General features: G+C 37.9%; 1 protein-coding gene across 7 annotated transcripts in view; it reads right to left on the bottom strand.

The window, feature by feature from the left end:
• The window catches only part of PDE5A (phosphodiesterase 5A), a 160572-nt gene that overhangs the window by 54297 nt on the left and 80750 nt on the right, over positions 1 to 25525 (bottom strand). For all 7 annotated transcript variants that reach the window (XR_002785850.2, XR_010322028.1, XR_010322029.1 and 4 more), the window contains exons 8-11: positions 20914 to 21022; positions 19283 to 19370; positions 8572 to 8747; positions 6315 to 6374 (exon numbers count right to left, since the gene is read on the bottom strand). Coding sequence is in view for 4 of the 7 variants with exons in the window: in XM_023548615.2 (XP_023404383.1) it covers positions 6315 to 6374; positions 8572 to 8747; positions 19283 to 19370; positions 20914 to 21022 (433 nt within the window). In the remaining 3 variants the exon portion in view is untranslated. The remainder of the gene's footprint in view (positions 1 to 6314; positions 6375 to 8571; positions 8748 to 19282; positions 19371 to 20913; positions 21023 to 25525) is intronic.

Here is a 25525-nt window from a genome sequence, read left to right as displayed (position 1 = left end):
CGAAGGACAGAAAAGAACTGCCCCATAGGGTTTCCAAGGCTGTAATCTTTACGGAAGCAGACCGCCACGTCTTCCTCCCATAACACAATAACAGAGAATACAAATTCACATTTAACTACTTTTTAAAAAACTGGTCACATATTTTTCTCAAGTCAAAAAGAATCTTTCCTGAGGTTTTGCAGGCAAATGCACCTTATTTTACAAGGCAAATGTAGCTTTTTTTGGTGCTCCTTTCACACAAATGTGGAGGGTGCCTTTTTGTTTACTCAACAGAGAAGTGAAACATTATAGGAAATAATATATTTATAAAGTGTGTGGTCTCCCGGAAACCTATAAAACATGTGTTCATGGAAAATAATACACTTGGATGAGGTAAATATAATGATCATTTTAAAATTATTAAGTTTCTTCTTTTTGGTGGCCGTCTTATGAAAAAGGTTTACATTTAGCCTGTGGCACAGTCTCTGGTAACCGCAGGAGAAAATGAAGACATATGGCTACATGTCTATGTTATTTGCTCAGTCTCTGCACAAAGAAAGTCACCCTGCTATCAAAAGGCTATTTCCTTGCCTAAGTCTCTAGAATCAAGTATCAACAGCCAAAATAAAAATTATGGAAACTGGAAACAATTCCTAACAGCCACCTGTTAAGAAAAGAGTCCTTATTCAGAAAGCAATTTATTAAAATAAGTCTGTAAAGAAGGGAGGTTACCAAACTTGGTCTTTCATAAAATGTCAAAGTCTTCCAATTAGTTTCAGTGTTTTATAAAGGCATTTTGTTACACTACAATGTGATGTCTAATCAATACAAATGTTATGAGGAAAAGATACTTTCTATCTCAGTGATTCCTACTTGAAGGGAATCCCTTTGAAGGATAAAATTAATATATGGTATTTGATAGGTTGTACTAGTCTATTCAAAAAGTGATTGGCTACAAGGCAAGATCCTCCTTGGATATATTCATCTCTCCTTGTCAGCCCCTGACCACTATCACCACTTCATGGGACGCTTCTTTGTGGAGAGTACTTTGGTTCCAGGTCTTTAAATAAAGTCACTTTCATAGCTACCACGCGATGACTAACAGAACGCTATTGTGTCTCTTCCCTTAAAGTGCCCGAATAATGTGTCTTTAATGAAGAAATCACATAGTTTACAATCCTGTCTGAATTTCTGTCTCTCAGAGGAGAAATGAATCCAAGTCTATTTATACAAAGGGAGGTGAATATTCAACTGAGTGTACCGAACCAAATCTTCTAGAGAGTAAAGAAGCCAACGAAGCACAGTGGGGCTGGACATTATATTTTCTTTAAGGACTATCAACATGCTCTGTGACTTTTCCTTCTTTCTAAGATTATATAAGTGGGCCTCTTTAAATCTCAATAGGGAAGAGGCACAGCCTATACAAAACTTGGATAATCAGTTTCTAGTTTTTCAAAATCATATATACCCAAATCAAACCCATTACCATTGAGTTTATTCTGACTCATACCCTACAGGATAGATTAGAACTGTCCCACAGGGTTTCCGAGGCTGTAAATCTTTACGGAAGCAGGTTGCCACATCTTTCTGCCACAGAGCGGCCGGTGGGTTTTAACTGCCGACCTCTCGGTTTTGGATTGGATTTGGGTCTACACTGCTAATGTGGGCGGAAACAATCGCACACATGCTTGATCAGGGCGGGGTTTCTGTGTAGTTTCTCACTCTAAAAGGTTAAGGTCACGATGAGGTGAATTCTGTGCCAGGAAATCATGCCAGCGTGGTCAGCCTCTTTCCTTTCACTATTTTGATACGGGAGATGCTTCGGGATCACAAGAGTCTCAGTTTGCTCCTAGATACACCACTTAAAATTTAAGAAATTGCTGGAAGATAGAAGCCATAGAGACTGAACTGAACCTATACTGATTCCATGACAAAACTGAGAATCTTATTTTAAAAAACTAAACACGACTATCAATTTATCTATTGTTATTATAACACAGAAGAAGGCAGAAAAAGGCAATAATCAATCCATCAATCAAATATTCAGTTACCTGAACTCTCTGGCTGTTTAAATTAATAAACATTAATACTGTTGTCTTACCTAATAACTTTCTAATAATCATAACCAAATCAGCTGGGGTCCCTTTATTGTTATCTTGACAACTTTTAACTAAAACAAAACAAAGATAAACACGTTGCCATCAAGTCAATTCTGACTCATAGTGACCTTATAGGACAGAGGAGAACTGCCCCATAGGGTTTTAAAGGAGGGGCTGGTGGATTTGAACTGCTGACTTTTTGGTAAGCAGCCAAAAGCTTAACACTGCCCCACCAGGGCTCCAACTTGTGACTAAGAACCAAAAAAACCAAACCTATTGCTGCCGAGTGAACTTCGACTCAAAGCACCCCAATAAGACAGAGTAGAACTGCCTCCTAGGGGTTCCAAAGTGCAGCTGGGTGATTCGAACAGCTGACCTTTTGGTTAGAAATCGTAATTCTTAACACTATGCCACAAGGACTTCAATTTGTGATTAAGAATCATTAAAAGGTATAATACAAAACAGTCAGTTTACAACCCTATTTCTGCTATACCCAATTTTAAGCCAAGAGAAAGTTAGTTTTAAAATGGAGGGAAAAATCCAAGTAAATCAAAGAAAAAATGGTAAGAGCTCTGAATTTCCTACCAGCCAAGTTATCTTGCTATTACCAAGGAATTTTTCTGGATAAAGGCATAAACATTTAGTATACTTAAGTACATGATTTAATTCTCTTGAGGACAAATTTTTAAAAAGAAGAGTTAAGAAAACATTTGACAGCTTTTCAGTTTGTTTTAGGTGTTAAACTGAGACAATCAGACAAAGACAGAGGCTTTTCTAAATGCCGGGTGACACAGGCTAATCACACACCTGTGTGGTTGGGACGATAAAGGAAGTTTTATTAGGCTGATAGAAAGCTAGAATTGAAATCAGTTGCTGAATTTCAACTAATTTAAATGAGTTACTCGATTCACAAGCTATGTGACCCCAAATTTCTAATGCAGCTGCCAAAAACCTATTTTCCAAATGGAACAACAGATGGTTTTGAACAATAAGGCAATGTAGCAATTTTCAGTTTTTTCAAAGTGTTTTTCTCTTGCTAAAATTATAAACATTAATTGAGAGGATAATTTTCAGATTTTTCTGAAAGACTACACTATTTTTAAAGTAAGAAACAAAGTTTATATCCCAGTGAATTTTTTTTTTAGCATTATCTTTAGAAATTACTCTATTTGCTAGTTTTTATTTATCTAAAATAACACATGGCAGAGTGTAACCTTGTCCTCATTTTAGAACTAATTTAATAACCCCACTGTGCCTGCAAGCACTTCAAATGCATTTTTCCATATGCTAATTTCCAACTCAGAGTACACATTCAGTTGAAATCTATATCCTTCTGAGAGGAATAGACAAATGGGCCAATCAAGCCTGAGGTGAAAGACACTTAAACTTATAAACGTATGTAAGTAAATGAAAACTGCTCATTACTTCAAATTCATCAGGAATACAAAAAATAAATACAGCCAATTCAGTATGAGGCTAGCCCCCAAAGAAGCTTAACCTTTCAGGTGAAATCGTATGACATTCTTTCAGCTGTTCTTGGCAAATGAGCAGTAGTTAGTGACTCACTGGGGTAACTAGAATGTCTACAGGCTCTCATTCTATGCCCTCTTGTTCTAACTCCAATTAAAATAAAATTGGCCGGCTTGGATTTTAGTAGTGGTGCTATCACTTACAATCTCTGAGAACTTGAGTAAAAAAAAACCAAACAAGTTGCCATCAAGTCAGTTCTGACTCATGGCAACCACACGTTTCACGTTAGAACTGTGCTAACCTTTTGGAAATAGATCGCCAGGTCTTTCTTCCGAGATACCTCTGGGTAAATTCGAACCATCAACCCTTCAGTGAGTAGACAAGCACTCAACCATTTGTGCCACCAATGGACTCTGTAGAAACCCTGGTGGTGTAGTGGTTAAGACCTACAGCTGCTAACCAAAAGGTCAGCAGTTTGAATCCACCAGGCACTCCTTGGAAACTGCATGGGGCAGTTCTACTCTGTCCCATAGAGTCATTACGAGTCGGAATCAACTCGATGGCAATGGTTTTTGGTTTTTAGGGATTCTGTGAGAACCTGATCAGGACAATCTAAACCCTCTAAGCCTCAAATTCCCTGATAAGTAGGTTTTGGATTAAATACACTTAGCTAACACACAAAGAACTGAAAACATGCCAGATATATAGTAAATGCTCAATAACTGTAGCTGTTCTTACTGTCTTTTTGCTCTTGTGTTCGTAAAAGAAATGTCTGTCTTTCATACCCAGGCCACTTCAAGGTCCGAATCTCTTCACTGTCTTGCATTGTGAGTCTCACACTCAACCCTGTATTCCCCCTTGTCAAGGAACATGGTGCTTTCTGGCTTGTGAGCAACTCCTGCTCACAAAAACAAAATGAAAACAGAAATAACAATAAAAAGCTTCACAATTCATCCAACACCTTTCAGGGCTACTTCTCACTTTCTCTTTTACATAAAACTTATTAGGAAAAAAAAAAAAAACAGTCTAGACTACTTCCTCAACTTCCTTGCCATTTACCTTTTATAACTTCACTCCCCGCAATCGCCTGACCACTGAATCCAGCAGCCTTTTCTCAGTCCTCTTATGTCAGCCTTCCTACAACCGCGGGTGGGATCTGCTGTTTTGCAATGCTGTCCTCCTTTGCCTTCTGCGCCACTGAACCCTCCTAAACCTTCTTCCCTGTTAAGCCAACAACTTTGCTATCTTCTCCGCTGGTCTCTTTCCTGGCTCCTTCCATCTAAAACTATACTCCCGAGAGCTCTGCCCTTCTCTTTTACTGCTCTCTCTACTCTCTCCGAATTGCTCCACCCCCGTAATTTCACTACCGTGGGATCACTAACTTGCAGATCTCCACCTCACTTCGAACCATCGCCTTCTTACCACTCTAGTCCTGCCCTGCCTGGTTGTTAAAGACGTCCATTTGGTTGTTGCACCAGCACCTCAAACTTACCGTGTCCTAAATCAAATCTACCAGCAGTCCCTTAAAACAAGTCTCTCTGCTTAACATTTCCCCTTTTGTTAATTAATGGCGTCATCATTCTTTGAACTACCAACATCAAAACCTTTAATCTTCTCTCTAACAGCTCATAACAGATAGCACTGCAGTCATGTGCATAGGCTCAGAAGGCTGACTGGGCGAGTCTGCTTCCTGACTCGCCCACTTATTGGCAAGGTGACCATGAGCAAGCCGTCTTCCTTCTCTAGGCTTCACTGTGGTACTTATAACCCAGCTGTACAGTTTACATGAGAAAATGTAAGGGCTTCGCGTACGGTAAGCTGTGATGATTATGACAACGACACATCGCCACAGTTGCCATCGAGGTAATTCTGACCAATGGAAGCCCCATGTCAGAGTAGAACTGTGCTCCGTAGGGTTGTCAGTGGCTGGTTTTTCTAAACTAGATCCCCAGGGCTTTCTTCCGAGGCACCTGTGAGTGGACTCAAATCATCAGCCTTTTGGTTATCAGCTGAGTGTGTTAACCGTACCACCCAGACCATGACACAGAATCTCAAACATCTGATCACCCCTTTCTCGTTCCTTATACAACTCCCTTCACATCTCATGGGCCTTACCTAGTCCACCGCAAATAAATCTAAACGTAGAAGGCTAGTCTTGGTTGTAAATGTATAAGCATCTTAAATTTTCATTAATCTCAACCAAGACCTACTTATATATAGCAATGTGCTGTTTTCCCACCATATACTACATGAGAAAGCAATGAGAAATCAGAAACTGACCTTATTTGAACCCAATTTCAAATAGCACCCCACAAGCCATACGGTCAGAAATTAAAGTCGCTCTTAATTCTTGGTAATGCAAACTAGATTATCAGCCACAAACCATAAAATCTTTGTCGTCATTACCCTAGCCACATAACCACCTTTTAGCTACCTGTTGCCATTTCCCCAAGAACTGAAAACTAAATTTAATTTTGTATAAAGCTTTAAAGATTATAAAAAATTACCAAAAAACACTCAGAACAGTATATTCCAATGTCAATGTAAGTTATTATTTTTACTTTGTATTAACAGTGACGTTATACCTCTACAAGAAAGGAGGGTTGATTAAATATTTTTATAAAAGTCCATCTCAGTATTTACCAAATTTGATTAAATGTCTAGGGGACCATTACTAGTAGAAGCAGATACCCTGAGCAAAGCATATTTACCTATTAAGCAGATGTCTGCAGTTAATAATTTTTAAAAAAGAAGAAGGAGAATTACCGCTAAAGCCTGGAGCTCTCTTGTTTCTTCCTCTGCTGCAGAAGCGTGGTATGACAGAACCTACAGGGGAAGAAAAGGAGTACAGGTTATACAGGAGAGGCTGCCCAACGGGGGGAACTGAAATTTCAAGCTTGGAATTCTGCTGAAACTTCTTACAGAGATAACTTGACTCCTCCGAACGCCCAAACCTTGTCTGCTTTCTTTAACAAGCATGAATATCTCACATTTACATTCAATTGCTTGTTTCAGAAAACAAAACATTATGCTACCTGTGTTCAAAGGAAATTCTAGTTATTTTCATTCTGACACTGTTGATATAACAAATACATTATTTATATGCTGCACTAGAAATAACTACTCGCTCAAACTTGGCAGAAATTCTATTCTGAATTGTTTTTTAAACCTACCACCTAGGCAAAGGAAAAAAATACCGACTTTAGTTATTTTTGCGTGTGTCCAAAAAAACCTTGCATAAACTGACATTTTAATGTTGACACTTGGGAAGAAAGTTATTCTAGAAGGAACTCTAACATGAGACCTGTAACCATGGTAGGATTCATAAGGAAAAACTGAATGACTGGGATATAACGTTATATAGATTCAGGGATCCCGATACACTCATAGGGTTCAAGAGCTGAGAAGACAGCCGGGCTCATCTACAAATTGATCCACTAACAGCTGATGACACTGAAGCTCTAATAATGACTTGGCCTCTGGCTTACATGTTAATACATGTATAAGCATTATCCTACAGAGTAAGCATTTGATAAGCTACTTGCAGTAGAGTTGATTCCCACTGATGGTGACCCTACGTGTGCCAGAGTAGAACTGAGCTTCATAGGGTTTCCAGTGGCTGATTTTGGGGGAAGTACATCACTAGGCCTTTCTTCCAGGGTGCCTCAGGGTGGACTGAAACTTCCAACCTCTCTGTTAGCAACTGAGTGCGTTGATTGTTTGCACCACCCAGAGTCGGTCTCTCTCTCTCTCTCTACATGTATATATGTATTTGGAACAGGTTTTCAAAGGTTTATAATCCAAAGTCTCTTATATAATTCTGTACCACAATTAGTGGTTATATATTCAGGGTGAAGTGCCTTAGACAGTAACGTGAAATTTAAAGCTATTGGTAAATCTTGATACATATAATGTATATCTTTTTCAGCTCTTGAGGTCAAGTATTAAAAGTCAGAGGAAAAGTTACTATATCCCAATGCTAATTTTCCACTGATCTCAACTAGACCAGAATAGGCAAACATTCAAACTTTTTCACACTGGTGTATGAGTAACAAGGTGGAGACATTTGTACTTTTTGACCTCTATTTCCCTAAACTGGTCTGTGATGTAGGAAATATCCACGTTATACCATGTAACCATTTTCAAGGTACTTTGTGAGGTATATCCACAAAGGGCGGGCACCACTTGGGTAGGCTAGTTCCACCGGGGAGCGAGCTGCCACTGAGGTCTGCCCATCTAGGCCACTGGTTCACTAGCCGGCCTGCACATTCAGAATCACTGGGGAGAGCTTTTTAATAGTAGCAATTCCCAGCTTCTGCCTAAGATTCACTGAATTAGAGTTTTCACAAGTGAGATCCATATGTAATATGAACGAGTTTCTAAGGTAAACTTGTTCATATTACATATTTATCTGGGGTTAAACTATTCTTACTTTTCATTGTTTTTTTTTTTTTTTTTCCTTTGCTCATGTCTAAGTCTCTAAGGGTGCCTAAGGTTTCTACTTGTTTCATCTTTTAATGTTTTCTTCATAACTGCATAGAGAGATGGGGAGGATCAGGGAAGGACAGGTAGACCACAGCATCACCAGTCATTTGGGAGAATGGATTATTCACGCCAAGGATTGCTTTCTGCAGAAAAAGCTGAGGACTAAAGAGAAAAAACTGTGTGAGTTTGGTTTGGCCACGACCTTCAACAACTTTCTCACTATCTTTGGGTCTGAAGTTTTCTCAGATATTTAAACGGAGAATTTAATCATCCAGGGACAGACTGCCCAATAAGCAAGGTATACACAAGCTTAACTGTGTTTACTTACTAATCTGTAGTGCATAATTTCACCATGAAAACCAGACAAAATTGTGCAGTACGGATTAGTAAACACCATGTACACCGTGCTTCCTGGTTAATCCACCCGTCTATATTACATTTTTGTGAGGACACAATGATGTAACGAACACCACAAAGAAAGGAAAAAGCTGTGTGTTTGACCGTAGAGACCAGGAGGCCCTTGTAAGTTTCAGCCCACCTCCAATGTGACCATCTGCTTGGCCATGGCTCTCTCCACTGCTTCATACATCTGTGTGTTCTGGATCCCCAAGCCACAAAAGATGACAAAAGCTTCCAGAAACTGTTCATCATTTCGGTTGAAAGGCTTAACCTTGCCAGTATTCTCCTCCATCTTATTAACAAGTTGGCAAACCCCTATAATGGTCCAAAAATTTAAGCAGACATTATTTATTATCATTTTTTTTTTTTTTTAACTTTAACACACAGACACACAAAGACGGTCTTACACTTTTCTGTTCGGAAAGCTCGACATCTCAAAATAAGCAAACGAACCGCCACAAACACAGGCTAGACAAGTATATGAAATTAATTTATATGAGACCTATTTTCACGTAGTCTTAAATGTATGTCGCCCATGTTCAAAAAATCCTAGAGTACTATTTTCTTCCAGAATCTGTTGCGAATTTTAGATGAGTTGAGTCCCCAAAGACAATTTGTCCTTTGGAGACTAATTGGATTTTTGTACCTTTGCCAAGAGAACAATTTTGAGGGAGATCAGAACTGTGGGACACGCAGATTGCCTTTCCTGACTGAGAAGCCAGAAGCTAAAAACTCAATTACTCACAAAGTAGAATGCAGAAAACTGGCAACTCACATAGACAGTCTCAAATTTCAAAGACATGTCCAGGACAGTCATATTGGTAGTCAATTTTTGAAACTGCAAATAAATGACTATTTACTTAGAAATACAAGCAGATCTATCTTTGAAGAAAATCACACCCTTTCAAGTTCTAGCCTCTGTTAGAAAGTCAAACATGCAGTCAATTAAAAAGGAAGATTATATCAACATTGTAAGAAATTTTTATTGAACTCGTCACTCAAAGGGATTGAAGCATAGAGGTCTGTCTGTCTTTGAGGAGTGTGGTGAGCCAGCCTATCTCTGGGTAAAACAAACAAGTGTTGTTCAAGCCTTTATCCCTTCTGTCTCTAAATATATAATAACTGACTGTCATCATGGGGCCACTGTGGGATAGACATTGCGCTAAATGTTTTATTATACACAACACCTCTAGTCCTCACAATTTACACTGTGAGGGAGGTTTGGCCATACTCATTTCACAGATGAGGAAACCGAGTCTGAAAGGTTAAGTCACTTTCTCAAGGTCACTTAGTTAAAAAAGTACGTGTTACTGTTGTTGTTAAGTACTGTCGAGTTGGTTCCGACTCACAGCAACCGTATGTACAACAGAACAAAACACTGCCTAGTCTGGTGTCATCCCCGTAATTGTTGTTATGCTTAAGCCCATTGTTGCAGCCACTGTGTCAATCCATCTTGTTGCGGGTCTTCCTCTTTTTCATTGATCCTCTACTTTACCAAGCATGGTGTCCTTCTCCAGGGACTCATCCCTTTTGATAACATGTCCAAAGTATGTGAGATGAAACCTTGCCATTCTGGCTTCCAAGGAGCGCTCTGGCTATACTTCTTCCGAAACATATTTTTTTGTTCTTCTAGCAGTCCATGGTATGTTTGATATTCTTTGCCAACACCACAACTCAAAGGCATCAATTCTTCTTCAGTTTTCCTTATGCATTGTCCAGTTTTTGATTGCATATGATTGAAAATACCACGGCTTAGGTCAGGGGGACCTTAGTCCTCAAAGTGACATGTTGGCTTTTCAACACTTTAAAGAGGTCTTTTCCAGCAAATCTGATTTCTCGACTGCTGCTTCCATGAGCACTGATTGTGGATCCAAGTAAAATGAAATTCTTGAAAACTTCAATATTTTCTCCATTTATCATGATGTTGCTTATTGGTCCAGGTGTGAGGATTTTTGTTTTCTTTATGTAGAAATGTAATCTATACTGAAGGCTGTGGTTTTTGATCTTCATCAGTAAGTGCTTCAAGTCCTCTCCACTTTCAGCAAGGAAGGCTGTTGTCATCTGCATACTGCAGGTTGTCAACGAGTCTTCCTCCAATCCTGATGCTACGTTCTTCATATAGCCCAGCTTCTCGGATTATGTGCTCAACATACAGATTAAATATGTATGGTGAAAGGATACAACCCTAACGCATACCTTTCCTGATTTTAAACCACTCAATATCCCCTTGTGCTGTTCGAACAACTGCCTCCTGGTCTATGTACAGGTTCCTCATGTGTACAATTAAGTGTTCCGGAATTCCCATTCTGCACAATGTTATCTATAGTTTGTCACGATTCACACATCTTTACCTATTTACATTCGTACTGCAGGGGTTACTTCTCTAACACTTATTCCACTATCAAGAAAAAGTTCAAATGAGACACAACGAATTTGGACACTAGGAGAAAAAACTATGTACTAAATGGCAATTGGCATTAATTATCTTAATCAAAGACGGCCCACGTATGGCAGGGGAGCCCTGGTGCAGTGGTTAAAGGGCTCAGCTGCAAAATGAAAGGTCGACAGTTTGAACCCACCAGCTGCTCCACTGGAGAAAGATGTGGCCGTCTGCTTTTGTGACAATTCCAGCCTTGGAAATCCTATGGGGCACTTCTACTCTGTCTTATAGGGTCACTGTGAATCGGAATCAACTTGACAGCAAAGATTTTTTTTTTTTAATGTACAGTAAAAATACACGCATACAACAGACACTACATTCTCAAGGGTTATGTCCTCCAAACTTCTTGAATCCCTGAATTATAAATATGAAGCTGTTTACATAGGCTCTTGGCTGTCTCCCAAATCATATTTTCTTGAAAAGAGTCATGTGTTTCATGCCCTTATCCCCACATCACAATGAACTGACTTTTACAATTTTTAATCAAGTTTTCTCCTACTTGATGGCTGTGTTTCATAAGCAAGATTTGTTTTTAATCATTTCATTAGGATTACTACATGTGCAACAAGGAGCAAACAAAGAGGGGCCGAGATGTGGCTATCAGGCAGTCTGCTGGCATATGAACTAGCTGCCTCCTGTACAACAGTTCAAAGCTACGCCTCAGAAAAAAAACGAACTAATATATTAATTCACTGACTACATTAACAGCTGTGACCAATACCTCTGGATTTGCTCATAAGTTGTTGAAATTGAACGTTAAGTATACAAATATCAAGGATCTGCTGGAACCACCACAGCTCAGAGCAGAAAAGCTATGTTGCAACCGACCACTACAGATAGAGATATACAGACACAGAGTTAAGCTTGGGGCAAGAAAAGGGATTCTAGACAGAACTCATCCATTTAGGCGTGTCATTTATTCTCCTTTGAAAGGGTAATGGTCCTAATTCTGTAGCATTCATGACAACCCCACTGATTTCTTTATACTCTTCAGCAAATTTAATTCTATCAAACAAAAATATCTAAGCTTAAAAAAAAAAAAGCTATTAGGAAGAAGGGTGTATAAAGAACAAACTGAGTTCCTCATATGAGAAAATACAATGCTTGGGCACATTTCACAGATAGAGTTTTCACAATTTCATTAATCATCTGGAAGAGTAAATAGTGCTACACCGAAATTTCATACTGGTACTAGAATAAGCCATATTGGATACAAAGTCCGAATATATAAAAACAAAGTGGTTAATGCAGAACCCAAAATAAAACCATTCAACAAAAATGGGTATGTACAGCCATAAAATAAAACAATATTCAAAACCATATCAGGGGAGAAGGAGGAAGCAGTGAAGTTGGACAGTAAACTCTCAACGCTGCCTTGTATCATGAGCATTCACAAAGCAATGGTACATACATTATCTCACCACCACAGCTCTGAGAGCTACGCAGCACTGAAGGCACTTCTGGAAATTAGGCGGAAGGGAGCAGACGATTTCCAAAATCACATCGTATGTTACCTTTTCCATAATTCCAGAGATGGGATGTTGTTAACCAACCACAGTTTTACTCCTGGCTTTGTGGTAGAGGGGGGACTCAACCCTCACATCCTTCCTGTGGTCTTATGTCCTCTCAACCACAAAACCCAGACTCCCAAATCAGTACCCTGTAGTATGAACATCCAAGTCTTACCCTTACTATCTATCTGGCAAATATTTTCCTCCCTGTAATTGCCATTTGCCAATTACCTTAGTTTTTTTGCTGCGTAAAATATTTTTCCAGTAGTCAAGCATCATAATCATTACAGTTTCCAACCACAGTGTTTTGAAATAAAGGCTTCCCCATTTTACGATTATACATGAACTTATATTTTCTTCTAGTACTTTTCTAGATTGATGGTAGTATATTGAAACTTGTAATCCTACTTAATTTTTTCCCTAATTGTTACTGAATTCTTATATCTGAATAGTTATCCATTCTCTAATGATTTGAATTGTGACCTTATCATATTCATTCTGAGTATTTATAAACTATTCTATTTTTAGATTATGTTCTCATATTTTAACATTTTTGAAATCAATATGCATTTTATAATCAATAGCTTGTCATAATTTAATTGGCATCATATTTTCCTTTCTTGTGGTATATAAAATGGTGTGCCTTTCATTCAGTGGCATCTTAGAAGCAAGGAAATATACGCTATTATATATAATAATAATGTATATAATAATAGCAACGTAAATATTATATCTGCTAGAATTGAGTCTGCTTTTAGACTTTCTATTCTGTTCCATCAATCTTGCCATCTCTTTCAGCACACAGCCCATACTTTTGAAGCCTTGGTGGCACAGTGGTTAGGAGCTTGGCTGCTAACCAAAAGATCGACAGTTCAAATCCACCAGCTGCTCCTTGGAAACCCTAGGGAGCAGTTCTATTCTGTTCTAAAGGGTCGCTATGAGTCAGAATCGACTCAGTAGCAACAGGTTTTTGGTTTGGTTTTCCATACTTCTATCTTTTTTATTTTTACATCATTATTTTAGTTTCAGATAGGGCAATTCTCCACACATGACTCTTCTATTCTTTTTTACATGTTACTCTTCCAGATGAACTTATATTGGTCAAGAATATCCTTCTCCTTCCCAAAAATCTTACAAGGATATATATTAAAATTGATGTAAATTTAATCTGGGAGAAAGCTGACACCTTAAAAAATTGAATCTTGACATTCACGGAATGTTGTTACTTCACTTATTAGAGGTTTATAAGTTACTCAGTAGAATTTTAGTTTTCCTCATATAAACCTATTGCCATCGAGTCGATTCCGACTCATAGTGACCCTACCGGACAGGGCAGAACTGCCTCATAAGGTCTCCAAAGCACGGCTGGTGGATTCGAACTGTCAACTTTTCCATTAGCAGCCAAGCTCTTTAACCACTGCATATTCCGGCTAAATTTATTCCTGTTTTATTTTTTTGCTAGTGTAAGTGGGATTTTTTTCAATTATTATTTACTAAAAAATGTCTTGACATATATTAAAGTTATTTCTCTACAATAACATGATAACCAGTCACTTTTAAAACTCTAATTCGATGTACTTGGGTTTTTCCATTTAACACCCATATCATTACTAAATTGTTTTATTTTCCCCTCTCCTTTTCAGTGTCCCACTTTAGTCCATCCTCTCCTCTCCTGAGGTTGTTGTGACTACAGCTTCCTTCGGGAAGTTTTTTTTTTTTGGTTGTTGTTTTTTTAAAATGGCTTTTAAAATAACTTTCTCAACTACTCTCATGAAAAATTTTAAACTCTCCAGTGAGTATTGGTTATTACCAATTTTTATAGAATTTCATTAATTGCACCAAAACGTTTTATCTAATTGGTACATTACATTATCTAACACCTTTAAAATTTTTTCTTGGATCTGTAGTTACATTCCCTTTAAGCTGAGGGCTTAACTACTGTGCCAACAGGGCTCCTTATATGTCCATTAAATCCATTTAATTATGTTAATCAATTCTAACATGTATTTTTCCCTCTACTTTAACACTCTGTGAGACATATACTAAAGGTTCCCTCTATAATTACAATTTTGTCCATTTCTTCTTGTATTCCTAGTAGCTTTTACTTCTCTATGTCAATGATATGTCATTTAATTTATCTGAAGCCTTCACTGCAATCACATTTGCCTCTGTGGGTTTTAACTTTAATCAGTGTCAAGTGATCCTTTATATTATGTTTCCTACCTTAAATTCTACTTTGTGTGATGTTAATATTGTCGTCCCTATTCAAATTTTGCCCATTCTGTGTAAAATGTGTTCTTGTAAATAGCATATATTTCATTTTCCAGAAACTCCTCAGCGTTTCTGATCTAATAAAGGTATGCTTCCTTGTTCTCCGGTACTCCTATAAACTTTATTACTGTTCTATTTCTTCAATTTTTAAAGCTATTATCCCTACATTTATTATAGTTTTGTAGATTTTATAATCTTAAAACTGTAATTTCTTAATTTTATTTTATTTTTTCCTCATTTTCTTCTGGGTACTACTGCCTCTACAGTCTTCCTTCCTGGCACTTATTATAACTGCAAAAAAAACCAAACCACTGTGTGTGCATTAAACTTCTCTAACTGGGAAAAATGTATACTCTTTTATTAACACAGGTGTATATGTACCATGGAAGACAAGGCATTATTAATTATACTTGCATTAGAAAATTCCTAGCAATTATTTTTATAATCAGAACAGTTAATAACATGGCCAAGTGATAAAATTTAAAATTTGGAAAATAAAATGAAGTAGAAGTCAAATTTAAACTTGGATTATTTTAGAATATTAATGCCTTGGTATCATATTGCAATACATAAATGATCAGACTACCTCTCCAAGCATTCACCTTGGTATTTGTAAAGAAAGTCAAAATAAATTAATAGAGTGAGATAAGATGATAGGATATTTTGAATCAATCGATGATTCAAAAACTTACTGAAGGCCTACTCAGGAAATCTCTGTAGGCATGTAGGTCTCCTGCCTTATGTGTCAGAGTACAACTGCTCCATAGGGTTTTTAAGGCTGGGCCCTTTCAGAAGCAGACGGCCAGGGTTTTCTTACAAGGCACCTCTGGGTGGGTTTGAACAGCCAATCTTTTGGTTAACCGTCAAGTGCTTAACCACATGCACCGCCCAGGGACTTCCATTTTAGTATTGCAGAGGATGTAAAACGGTATCTTTTAGAACACCAGAGTAACACAGCTGTTTGATCAGTTCAAACAGGCTAAAAGAACAAGTCTGAATGTACAAAAAACTTATAAAATTCACTGTAGAGATAAAAAAAACTAGAACCTTCTTTTAGTGTAGATAAGAGAGAATTAGGATAATAACAAGTTTAGAACATTCAGGAAGAAACATATCTCGTTCTTCTCTGTCAACCAATGTGTAGCATAGCACTATAACTTTTATTGTATTTCTTTACTAACAAAAAAGAAGGAAATGTAAGTTATTTAAAGTGGAAATGTTCTCAGTACTGTTCCCCCCCCCTTTCTTTTTTTAAAATGGGAATAGGACTAATTTTTAACAAAATCTGTCCTGCAATTGGTATGCAAAAGCATCAAAAATTTCTAGTAAATCCAGCATGGAAAAAGGCATGTTTAGCCTAGAAAATAGGGAAAATAACTGGTTAAAATAAATGCATGTTGAATGAGAAATATATTTCCTTAATAGTTTTGGAAGCAAAGTAGTGGAAACACTGTATTAGCCAGAGCACTAAGAAAACATTTGATGTGAAACAATACCTCAGGGAATAAATTTGATGATACAACAGGCCCCGTACTGGTCTAATGTCTATAATTTCATCTAAACGAAAGTAATGGAAAAAAATGAAGGGGAAGGAAGATTACAAAAAACACATGGGCCTGTCTGCATGTAACTCTATGGGGATTCTTTATTAAAATTACATAATAGTGGAATCTGGCCTGTAACACGTAAGAGAAATTATCTAAAATCATGACATTTTCCATGCTGCATCAGTGGGGACATAAGTATAGTGTGGAATTCAAATTGTTAGTTTTGTCACACTTATAAAACAGCAGGGAACACTGGAAATTTTCTTCCTCATATCTGGAATTAATTTTAGGCCCCCCCAAAAGTTCCCACTAGAGGAATCATTTCTTCTTTCTCTTTCTTCTTTCTCCCTCCCTCCCGCCTTCCTTTCTTCTTATTTATAGGAAATTTTTCCTCTTCAAAAACATTTGCTTACTTTTGGCTCTGTTGGCAAATAGGGTGACACAAAATGTATGCCAAGAAAAGTCTGGAATTATTTCAATTGTTATTTTTTCACTTCCTTGTCTGGAATAGTGATGGTTAGGATCATACAACGTGAATCTCTTAACAGATCTGAAAGGTTACTTAGTTCAAGTCCCTCAGAAACTATAACCCAATAAAAAACAAAATGGTTGCCATCAAGTCGACTTTGACTCATGGCAACCCATGTGTGTCAGAGTAGAATTGTGCTCCAAAGGTTTTTCAATGGCTGATTTTTCAGAAGTAGATCCCCATGCTTTTCTTGCAAAGTGCTTCTGGGTGGTCTCTAACTTCCAATCTTTAGGTTAGCACCTGAGTGCATTAACTGTTTGTATCACTCAGGGACTCCAGAGAAGTGAGTCTTGTGCCCATAATCACTTAAATGGCTAAAGGAAACATCGAGCAAACAGGTGGCTGTGACTCCTATTCTCTTCCCACTTTATCTTACTAGTTCTCATTTATCATATGCATAGGGCGATACAGGAGGCCTGATGCCTAACTTCCTCCAGCCACACCCCACTCCCAGTTATTATTCCAGAGAAGCTACTGAGGAAATGAGAAGATGTGATTTGATGTGGCAAGCTGCCACTCTGTCCCCCCTCTTATGGAAACTTACTGGTAAATAATGCATTCCTTCTGGCATTTAATTTCATATTTTCAAAGGTCAAAGGCAGTTGTACTAAGTCTTTATATCAAAAAGCCTAACATTTCATAATGTAGCTATTCCCCTTGATCTCCCCAGCAAATAAAATTTTATAACATTTGCTTAGCACCACACTGTAGGGCACCCTGAGCAGTATTTTTTTATTGTTTAAATTGGAGCTCTGACTGGTGATAATCTTCAAAATAGAGATTACTTATTCATTAACCTCTGAGAATCTTTTTTCTCTGAGAATTGTAGAAGACAGCAATTGACCAAACAGCCCAGCAGGAAGGTGGAAGGCCAGCTTCTAAGAGGTTTTAATATACAATCCACCAGGGTCAGGATCTGACTCTGCCTTGAGGCTTAGAAACTGGATTACCATGCTGAGGACAGAGCCATCTCTCTGGGGTGGAGCCACTTGAACTAAGCTCACAAGACTGATTTTTATAACCAGAAGGTGTTATTTTACAATGAGAACCAAGTCTTTCCCAGGGACAGGTGTACATATGTACACCTGCAACTCCAGCCCATCGCCTCAATTTCCTATTCACTATGGCACAATCATAAAAAATTTTTTTTTTAATTTTTTTTTATGGCACAATGATAGCAACCAATATATTTGAAAGTACACGAATAATGCATTCTCTTCCTAGGAACTAACCTACCTACAAAACAAAAATCACAATCAGAACAAGGGAAGTCAGATTCATGGAACATTTAATGGTACTAAGCCGATGTATCCATCCATCTCACAATAAGGAAGCATACAAGCAAAGGGACTGGACTCACTGAGAAAATACTGGCTATACAAGCTGCTGCATCTGTCTCTACCTAAGCTCACCATGTGGTCAAAAGACTCCGTGCACGCTGGTACAGCTCTCTATATCCATTTCTGCATTAGGGACAGAGGATCCCCTGCTTCTGGACAGAACTTGGAGGGGCACTTTCAGTATTTGTCTTTTTTTCTTTTCTGTTTCCTTCAATAAAATTATAACCTGAGAACTGCTCAGTCTTTTTAAGGTAAATTTATCTATCTAAGCATTGCTCCATAAGAGTTCTCATTTAAAAGCTTCACCTTTAGAAGGCACTCGTACTTCCTTTATTTCCAAGGTCCTGGGAGAATGTTAACAATTCAGACTATTTTCAAAATGTCAATTACACATGTGTGGTATATGAAATTCCTTACTTTTTGCCCTACCCTTAATTCAACTTGCAGTGTGGAGAAACAAATACGTTGATAACAGCAAACAACATTCCATTTTTTTTGTGAATGCACCATTCCACCATTCCTCAAGTAGAGGTTTTCTATAACCTGCATACAAGAATGGAAGCTCCATGGGGGCAGGAATCACTGCTTTGTTCTCTGATTTATCCAAGCGCCTAGTTGCTGTCAAGTCAATTCTGACTCCTGGCGACCCACTGTGTGCAGAGCAGAACAGCTACATAGAGTTTTTAAGGCTGTGACCTTCTGGAAGCACATCATCAGGCCTGTCTTCAGAGGTGCCTCTCAGTGGGTGTGAACCACCAACCTTCTGCCTAGCAGTTGAGTGCTTACCCGTTTGTGCCACACAGGGACTTCAGAACCCTGCAGTGTTCAAAATACTTACTGAATAAACGAATTCAGCCTATAAACTAAACCACGTTAAAAAGATTTCAGAAAGCAGGAAATGAGGGTCATAACCAATATACATGATCAATTTGAAGTCTCTCAGTCTACCCACTTTCAGCACCATGCCATTTTTAAACAATACATTCTAATGAAACAGGTGCGTAATAATTATATCCTCTATTAACACATCAAAGTTAATAATGTATCTAATAATGTCTGTTGGCATTTACGAACACAAAATCATTTCAAAATTATTTTATCATTCCAATTTTTATCTTCTTTCACGCACTTTATTCTTTAAATTGACATTTGAAAGAAAGAAGTTTCTAGGATAATATATTTTCTTTTACAAATGAAGAATACTTGTGTTACCTATCACTTTATTCTTCTTTCCATTTTTTATAGGTGTACAAAGCAAACTTCTAATGTGCTGCTGGTTTACATTTCCTGTGTTTTCATTCTAAAAAAAAACAAAACAGCAAAACATTATGAAGGGATAAAATTGTCTATTAGATGCCACATATTTGGCATCACTAATATTCTCACTTTTTATTAACTAAAGGTAACACCAGACTGCAGAAAATGTATAAATTATAATGAAGTTCACATAAATGCAATATAAAACAATCACTTTTTACTTTATTAAAAAATTTAAAAATCCCGTATTTTAACTTTTTTTTTATTTTAAATGTTCGCAAGTAATTTATAAGAATATGAATGAAAATATTTACTCAGTATCTACTATACTGGTATAGTAAAACAACCCAGTGCCGTCGAGTTGATTCCGACTCATAGCGACCCTATAGAACATTGTACAACTGCCCCATAGAGTTTCCAAGGAGCGCCTGGCGGATTTGAACTGCCAACCCTTTGGTTAACAGCCATAGCACTTAACCACTATGCCACGTAGGTATCTCAAATAAGTGCGCAAGAGGGACAGAATACAAGTGTTACATTACCTAGGGCACTGTTGTTGTGTGCTACTGAGTCAATTCTGACTCACAGTGGACTACAGGACAGAGTAGAACTGCCCCATAGGGTTTCTTAGGCTGTAATCTTTACGGGAGCAGATTGCCAGGTCTTTTCTCCTGAGGAGCTGCTGGGTGGGCTCGAACCACTGACCTTTCAGGTAGCAGATGAGTGCTTAACCATTGAGCCACCAGGGCTCCTACCCAGGACACTACATGTTACAAATCGTCCTGCTTTCCCACTGTTCTTATTGCCTACATTACTCATGTTCTCCAAAGGTGTCCTGGATATGCACATAACAAAACCAAGGCACCTGCCTTGATGTGCAATACTTTTCTGAAATGAGAAAATACTAGAATTCTAAGTTTTCAATGTCTGCGAAACTGATCTTTGCTGCTTCGCTAATTCAGGGAAAACAGATACCCATTTTCCCACAGAGCGACTCACTGAGGTAGAATACCAATTCATGTAAGCTTGAATCATTTGAAACTTAATTTTTGAGGATAAATTTAAGAACTCTAACAATATCATTTAAGATATGTAGTTGACATTACATAGGTAAACATTAAATGACTTCAGCATTAGTATATGATAGTTCAGTAACATACTTAATAAAAAAACAACTGATACAAGTTTAAAAAAAAATTCTGAAGTATGTATGTTGTTGTTAGGTGCTGCCGGGTTGATTTCAACTCATAGCAACTCCACAAGACAGAGTAGGACTGCCTCATATGGTTTTCTTGGCTGTAATTTTTATGGGAGCAGATCACCAGGTCTTTTGCTGTGGAGCTGCTGGGTGGGTTTGAACTGCCAACCCACCTAGCAGCTGAGCACTTAACCAAGGCTCCTTTTTAGGTATAGATGATCACCTCTAAATAGGTATTATGAGCTATCTTCCCGTTTTACTGATCAGGGAAAGCAGAGATCACTCTTAAACAATCAACTGGAGTCAGTCCTTCAGTAGAAGAATAACTAAGTACAGATCTGATGAGAAAACAGCCTTCTGGCGTCAGTTTTAAAATCAGGTTACTTACTGTCCAGGGAAATCTTTTATCCTTACTGACATCTGGGATATTAAGGGGTTCCATAGTATTCTTGACATACTGAGCGTACATGTAATTGATTTTGTTTGCATCACGTTCCCTGTGGAAATAACAAATATGAGTTCTTTCTGCGCAGTGAGAAAACATGAGCAAAATGGAGTTAAAGAAATGACTCTGTAAGAGACAGACTAGTCTCAAATTTTAGAGAAAAGGATGTCTCTTAATTGGAAAAAGGCAGCTTTAATTGTTGATTACAACTTTGATAACTACTACACTTAAAATATTTTAAGAAGGGAAAAGTTTACAATTTGTCAACAGTCCAAAGCAAGTTCAAAAGATGTCATAGTAATCTTTATTACCACTCTTAATGGGCATGTTGATTTTTGTGACATTTAATGTAAAATTTGCATGGACCTCCCCCCCATGTCTTATTCTTTTCATCAGATTCCAGAAAGATTAAGGTCTAGTGTTTGCTATACTTTCTCGATTATTTATCTATCCATATTAATGAAACAATCTTTTACACATTCTAAGACCAAAGGAAAAATCACCAAGCAGGCTTAGACGAATTTTATTAGCTCCTCTCTCTAACCGAATCTTTTCTCCTTTTTCTCTTTTTCTTGTCTCTTCTTCCTTAACATCATTCTCTTCAATTTCCTCTCTACACTCCTTTTTTATGCTTTGAGACCCCTTATAATACTTCCTAAAATTAAAAATTAATCTTCCTCAAAAATTTTTTGAATTTATACTATTTTTACCTTCCCCCACCTCCCCTAGTCTCTTGCTAAATTGGTTGAGCACAGAAGATTAATCTTATGTCAGAAGGAACAGTAATACAGTGACAGTCTGGGTGGTGGAGAGAACAGAACAGGACATGAGTTTTTTTCAGGAAGCTTCTTAGGTTTCCTGGTGATGGTGATGAATTAATTCCGCAAAGATCTGGTGACGGAAATTTACTCCAGGTATAACTATACACCTATCTCAACTGTAGTATCATTAAGTGAAGAAACAGGAAAGCCTAATCGTGAGAGACATTCCAAAATAAAATACAGGCCTAGGAGGATGTCCTCTTGTTCGCCAAGTTCCAATATTTTGCCCATCTGCTGTCCTTCTCACCCAACTGTCAAACTGCTCCTGGGGCCAGAGGTTTCAAATAGTGTTCTCCAGTGCTAGTGAGTCCACAAAGATTCCTGAAGTTTGTTGTCTCATTCCTGGCTCACACATCTTAAGTCTTCCCTTTCTTAGCTGTATATTTTAGTTTAAGTATAATTTGGTCAAATTATGTACTGACCAGATGTCCAGTATTATTTTGAATGAAAGAGAAAAAAAAAAAAGAAAAGGAAATGACAGAATAGTAACACAAGAAGTAAATGAACTTTATATTGAACATGTCTCAAGACTAGACTGATAATCTGTGAAGGCATACAAGTTATTACACAACTCAGGCCTAATACACTCATGTGGGTTCCTATTTCATTTGTGTTATCTGGGTGGCATTCAAGAAAAGGTTTTAAGTGTAGGTTTTCAGTTCAGAAAACAATTTTTAAAACTAATATACATATATATATAAAATAAAAAAGCCTAGGGAAAAGAAATTAAGAAGCTAAATTAAAGATATGAAAAATGAAAAGGAGGCCACAGGGAGAAAGAAGTACACTGGAGAAGAGGTAAGATAACTGTCCAAATCTCTTTAAAAGTTATAATAATATTAATAACCTTTATTATTATCATCGTCATGTTAACAGTGGGTACTGGAAGTCTGAAAGGGTTAAGCAACTTGCCAAAGATCATAAAATCAGACTTATAGGCGTTGAGGTAGGTAGAAGTAAATGATCCACTCTAACTAAAATTATTTTTCATTTATAAAAAAATGAAACTATACTATTTATTTATAGAAATAAAATGAATTACTTTTAAATCAATAGGTATCTAATTTCTTTTTCAAATTACTAAAAACTTAAAGTTTTCCTAACGGTACTTTAGTGAAAAATGAGTATGAGCTTTACTAAAGTTATATGATAGCCATGCTTGTTTTTTAAACTAAAAGAAATGCTGATAAATTCTTAGTTTCTGCACCCCAAATACATACCAAGTACCTACTCCATGAAAGGCACCTTTGGTACCACATGGGAGACAAACGTACTAGGCCAGTAGCTGTCTAGTAGACGGCTGTGACACAGAAATGAATAGAATTCAGGACTGTCTTAGTGGCCTGTCCTGGGTGGTGCAAATAGTTAGGAACTCGGATACTAACTGAAAGGTTGCAAGTTTGAGTTCACCCAGAGGTACCCTGAAAGAAAGGTTTGGTGATCTACTTCTGGGGGAAAAAACAAAATCAACCCTTGAAAACCCTATGGGGCACAGTTCTCCTGTGACACACAGATCTGCCAGGATTTGGAATCTACTCAACAGTAATTCGTTTTGGATTTTACTGTTTGGATAGAGTCTAGAGCAGAGGCTGCCAGCTATCCCTCAACAGCTCTCCTCCCCTTCTCTTTAACTGAACACATGGCCACCCAGAGGAAAGACTACATTTCTCAGCCACCCAAGTAGCTTGGTACAGCCGTATTTGACCAATTGACCAATTTGTGGTCAATAAAATATAAAATGAAACGGGTATGGCAGATTCTAGCAGTCTTCCCTAAGAGATAGGGAAATCAAAATGCCAGTACACAAAACATAATTGCACAGACATATGCTACCCAAAGAATCTAAGGTAACTCAACCAAAAAGACCCATTGGTGTCGAGTCAATTCCGACTCACAGTGACCCTATAGGACAGATTAGAACTGTCCCAGAGAGTATCCAAGGAGCGCCTGGTGGATGTGAACTGCCGACCTTTTGGTTAGCGGCTGTAGCGCTTAACCACTTCACCAACCAGGATTTCCAATTGCACAGACATATGCTGCACAAAGAATCTAAGGTAAATGTGGGTAATTCATCATTTTATACTTTTAATATGCATTACTATACTGATATTATTCATTCTACTGTTTGAAACAGGGATATGATCACTGGAGCTGCGTCCCTGGTTCTGAAAAGGGCCACACCCCAGGGAATCAGAGTAGAAAGCCCAGAGATGCCTGGGTCCCTGAGGTCTTTGTGGAGCAGAGTGGCACTGGCCTGCCTACTTCTGGGCTTTTACACGGCATTCTTGTCAAAGCTACCATTACTATGGGTTTTCAAGACTTACTAGTGAAGCTTAATCTTCCTAACTAATGCAGATGTTACCAACGCAACACCACATACGTGGAGAAGATGAACAGATAACACCTAAGTGGAGTGGATTAGGGCAGAGGTGGCTTTAGAGAAATTCATTAAAGGCTGGGTATGATTTAAGGAAGTGAAGAAAGACATCAGGACTGAAAGGAGGGTATTCCAGGGAGAAAAACAGCATAAAATACAATGCTGAAATGGAAGAGTTCTATGTGTATTTTAGAAACACTAGTTACACATCACTGGGCATGAAGTGATAGTTTCAGACTGAATGTGTTAGGCCAGCGCAGACAGTGGAAGATTTTTAAAGTACAATGCAAGGAATCTGGATCTCACAGAAAACAGGAACACTGTGGCAGCCTTGAGGGTGTGCCTCTCAGAGCTCCAGCTACAGGACACGTAACCAACCAACGTCTCCAGTTGCTGTGCTCTGAAACCTATCAGCATGTCAGCACCAAGGCCAAGCCTCGAAGGGCTGTACCCAGACCAAGACTGCACACAGCAGGGACACTGAGGTAGGCCCCTTCCTGGGAAACCAGGATTGTCTGACAGCAGACTAGAACCTAGGGGACTCCCCAACAGTCTTGCCAAACATCCCTTTTAACAGCCCAGATAATTAAGATGCTTCCATACAACCCAGCTTCCTTCTTTCCCTCTCTCCTTCACTCTGTGTGGGGGTTTGCTGGCCCTCCTAGCCTTCCCTGGCTCTTTCCCCTTCCGCTTCCACAGGGTGTTTCCTGGACAAATTTCTCGTACCTTTAATTCACTCTTGGCATATGCCTCTTGGAGGACCCAGACTTTTTTAAGTCTTTTTACATGGTGGCTATCAACAGAGTTTATATGAGTATATCTTTGGAAAGAGACGGGTAAGGAACTTAGAAAAGCTGAGAAGTTTCTGTGCTGTAGAATTAAATGGAAATCATTGTAGGCTACGAAAACCAAAGAAAGAAAACCAAAACACATTCAAGAGAGAGTAAAATCTAAAATTTACCAAGCACTTATGTGCCAGCAATTTCCTGAAGCATTTTATATGCATTATCTCATTTAGCCCTCACTGAATTCTACTACCATTATCCCCATTTCACAGATGAGGAAACTGAGGCTTTGAGATGTTAAATACTTCACATAAAGTCCTATAGGTATTAAGTGGTGGAATTTAGATTTAAGTATAATCAGTCTGATTCCAGAGTTACACTTGTCTACTCTGGATCCACAAATGTTTTAAAGTAGATTTTACTTTTAACTATAACTGTGTCCTACTATTATAATCAGTAACAAATATTGATTAGTATATTTATTGTAAAAAAAGTGAATTTCAAGGACTAGTTTTATGTATTTGTCACTTTATGATAAAAATGTACATTGGACAAAATGTATATATAATAAA

Source organism: Loxodonta africana, chromosome 5 (genome assembly GCF_030014295.1).
Source record: "Loxodonta africana isolate mLoxAfr1 chromosome 5, mLoxAfr1.hap2, whole genome shotgun sequence".
NCBI lineage: Eukaryota > Metazoa > Chordata > Mammalia > Proboscidea > Elephantidae > Loxodonta > Loxodonta africana.
Note: the sequence above shows the minus strand (reverse complement) of the source record. Positions and strands in the feature narration are given on the sequence as shown.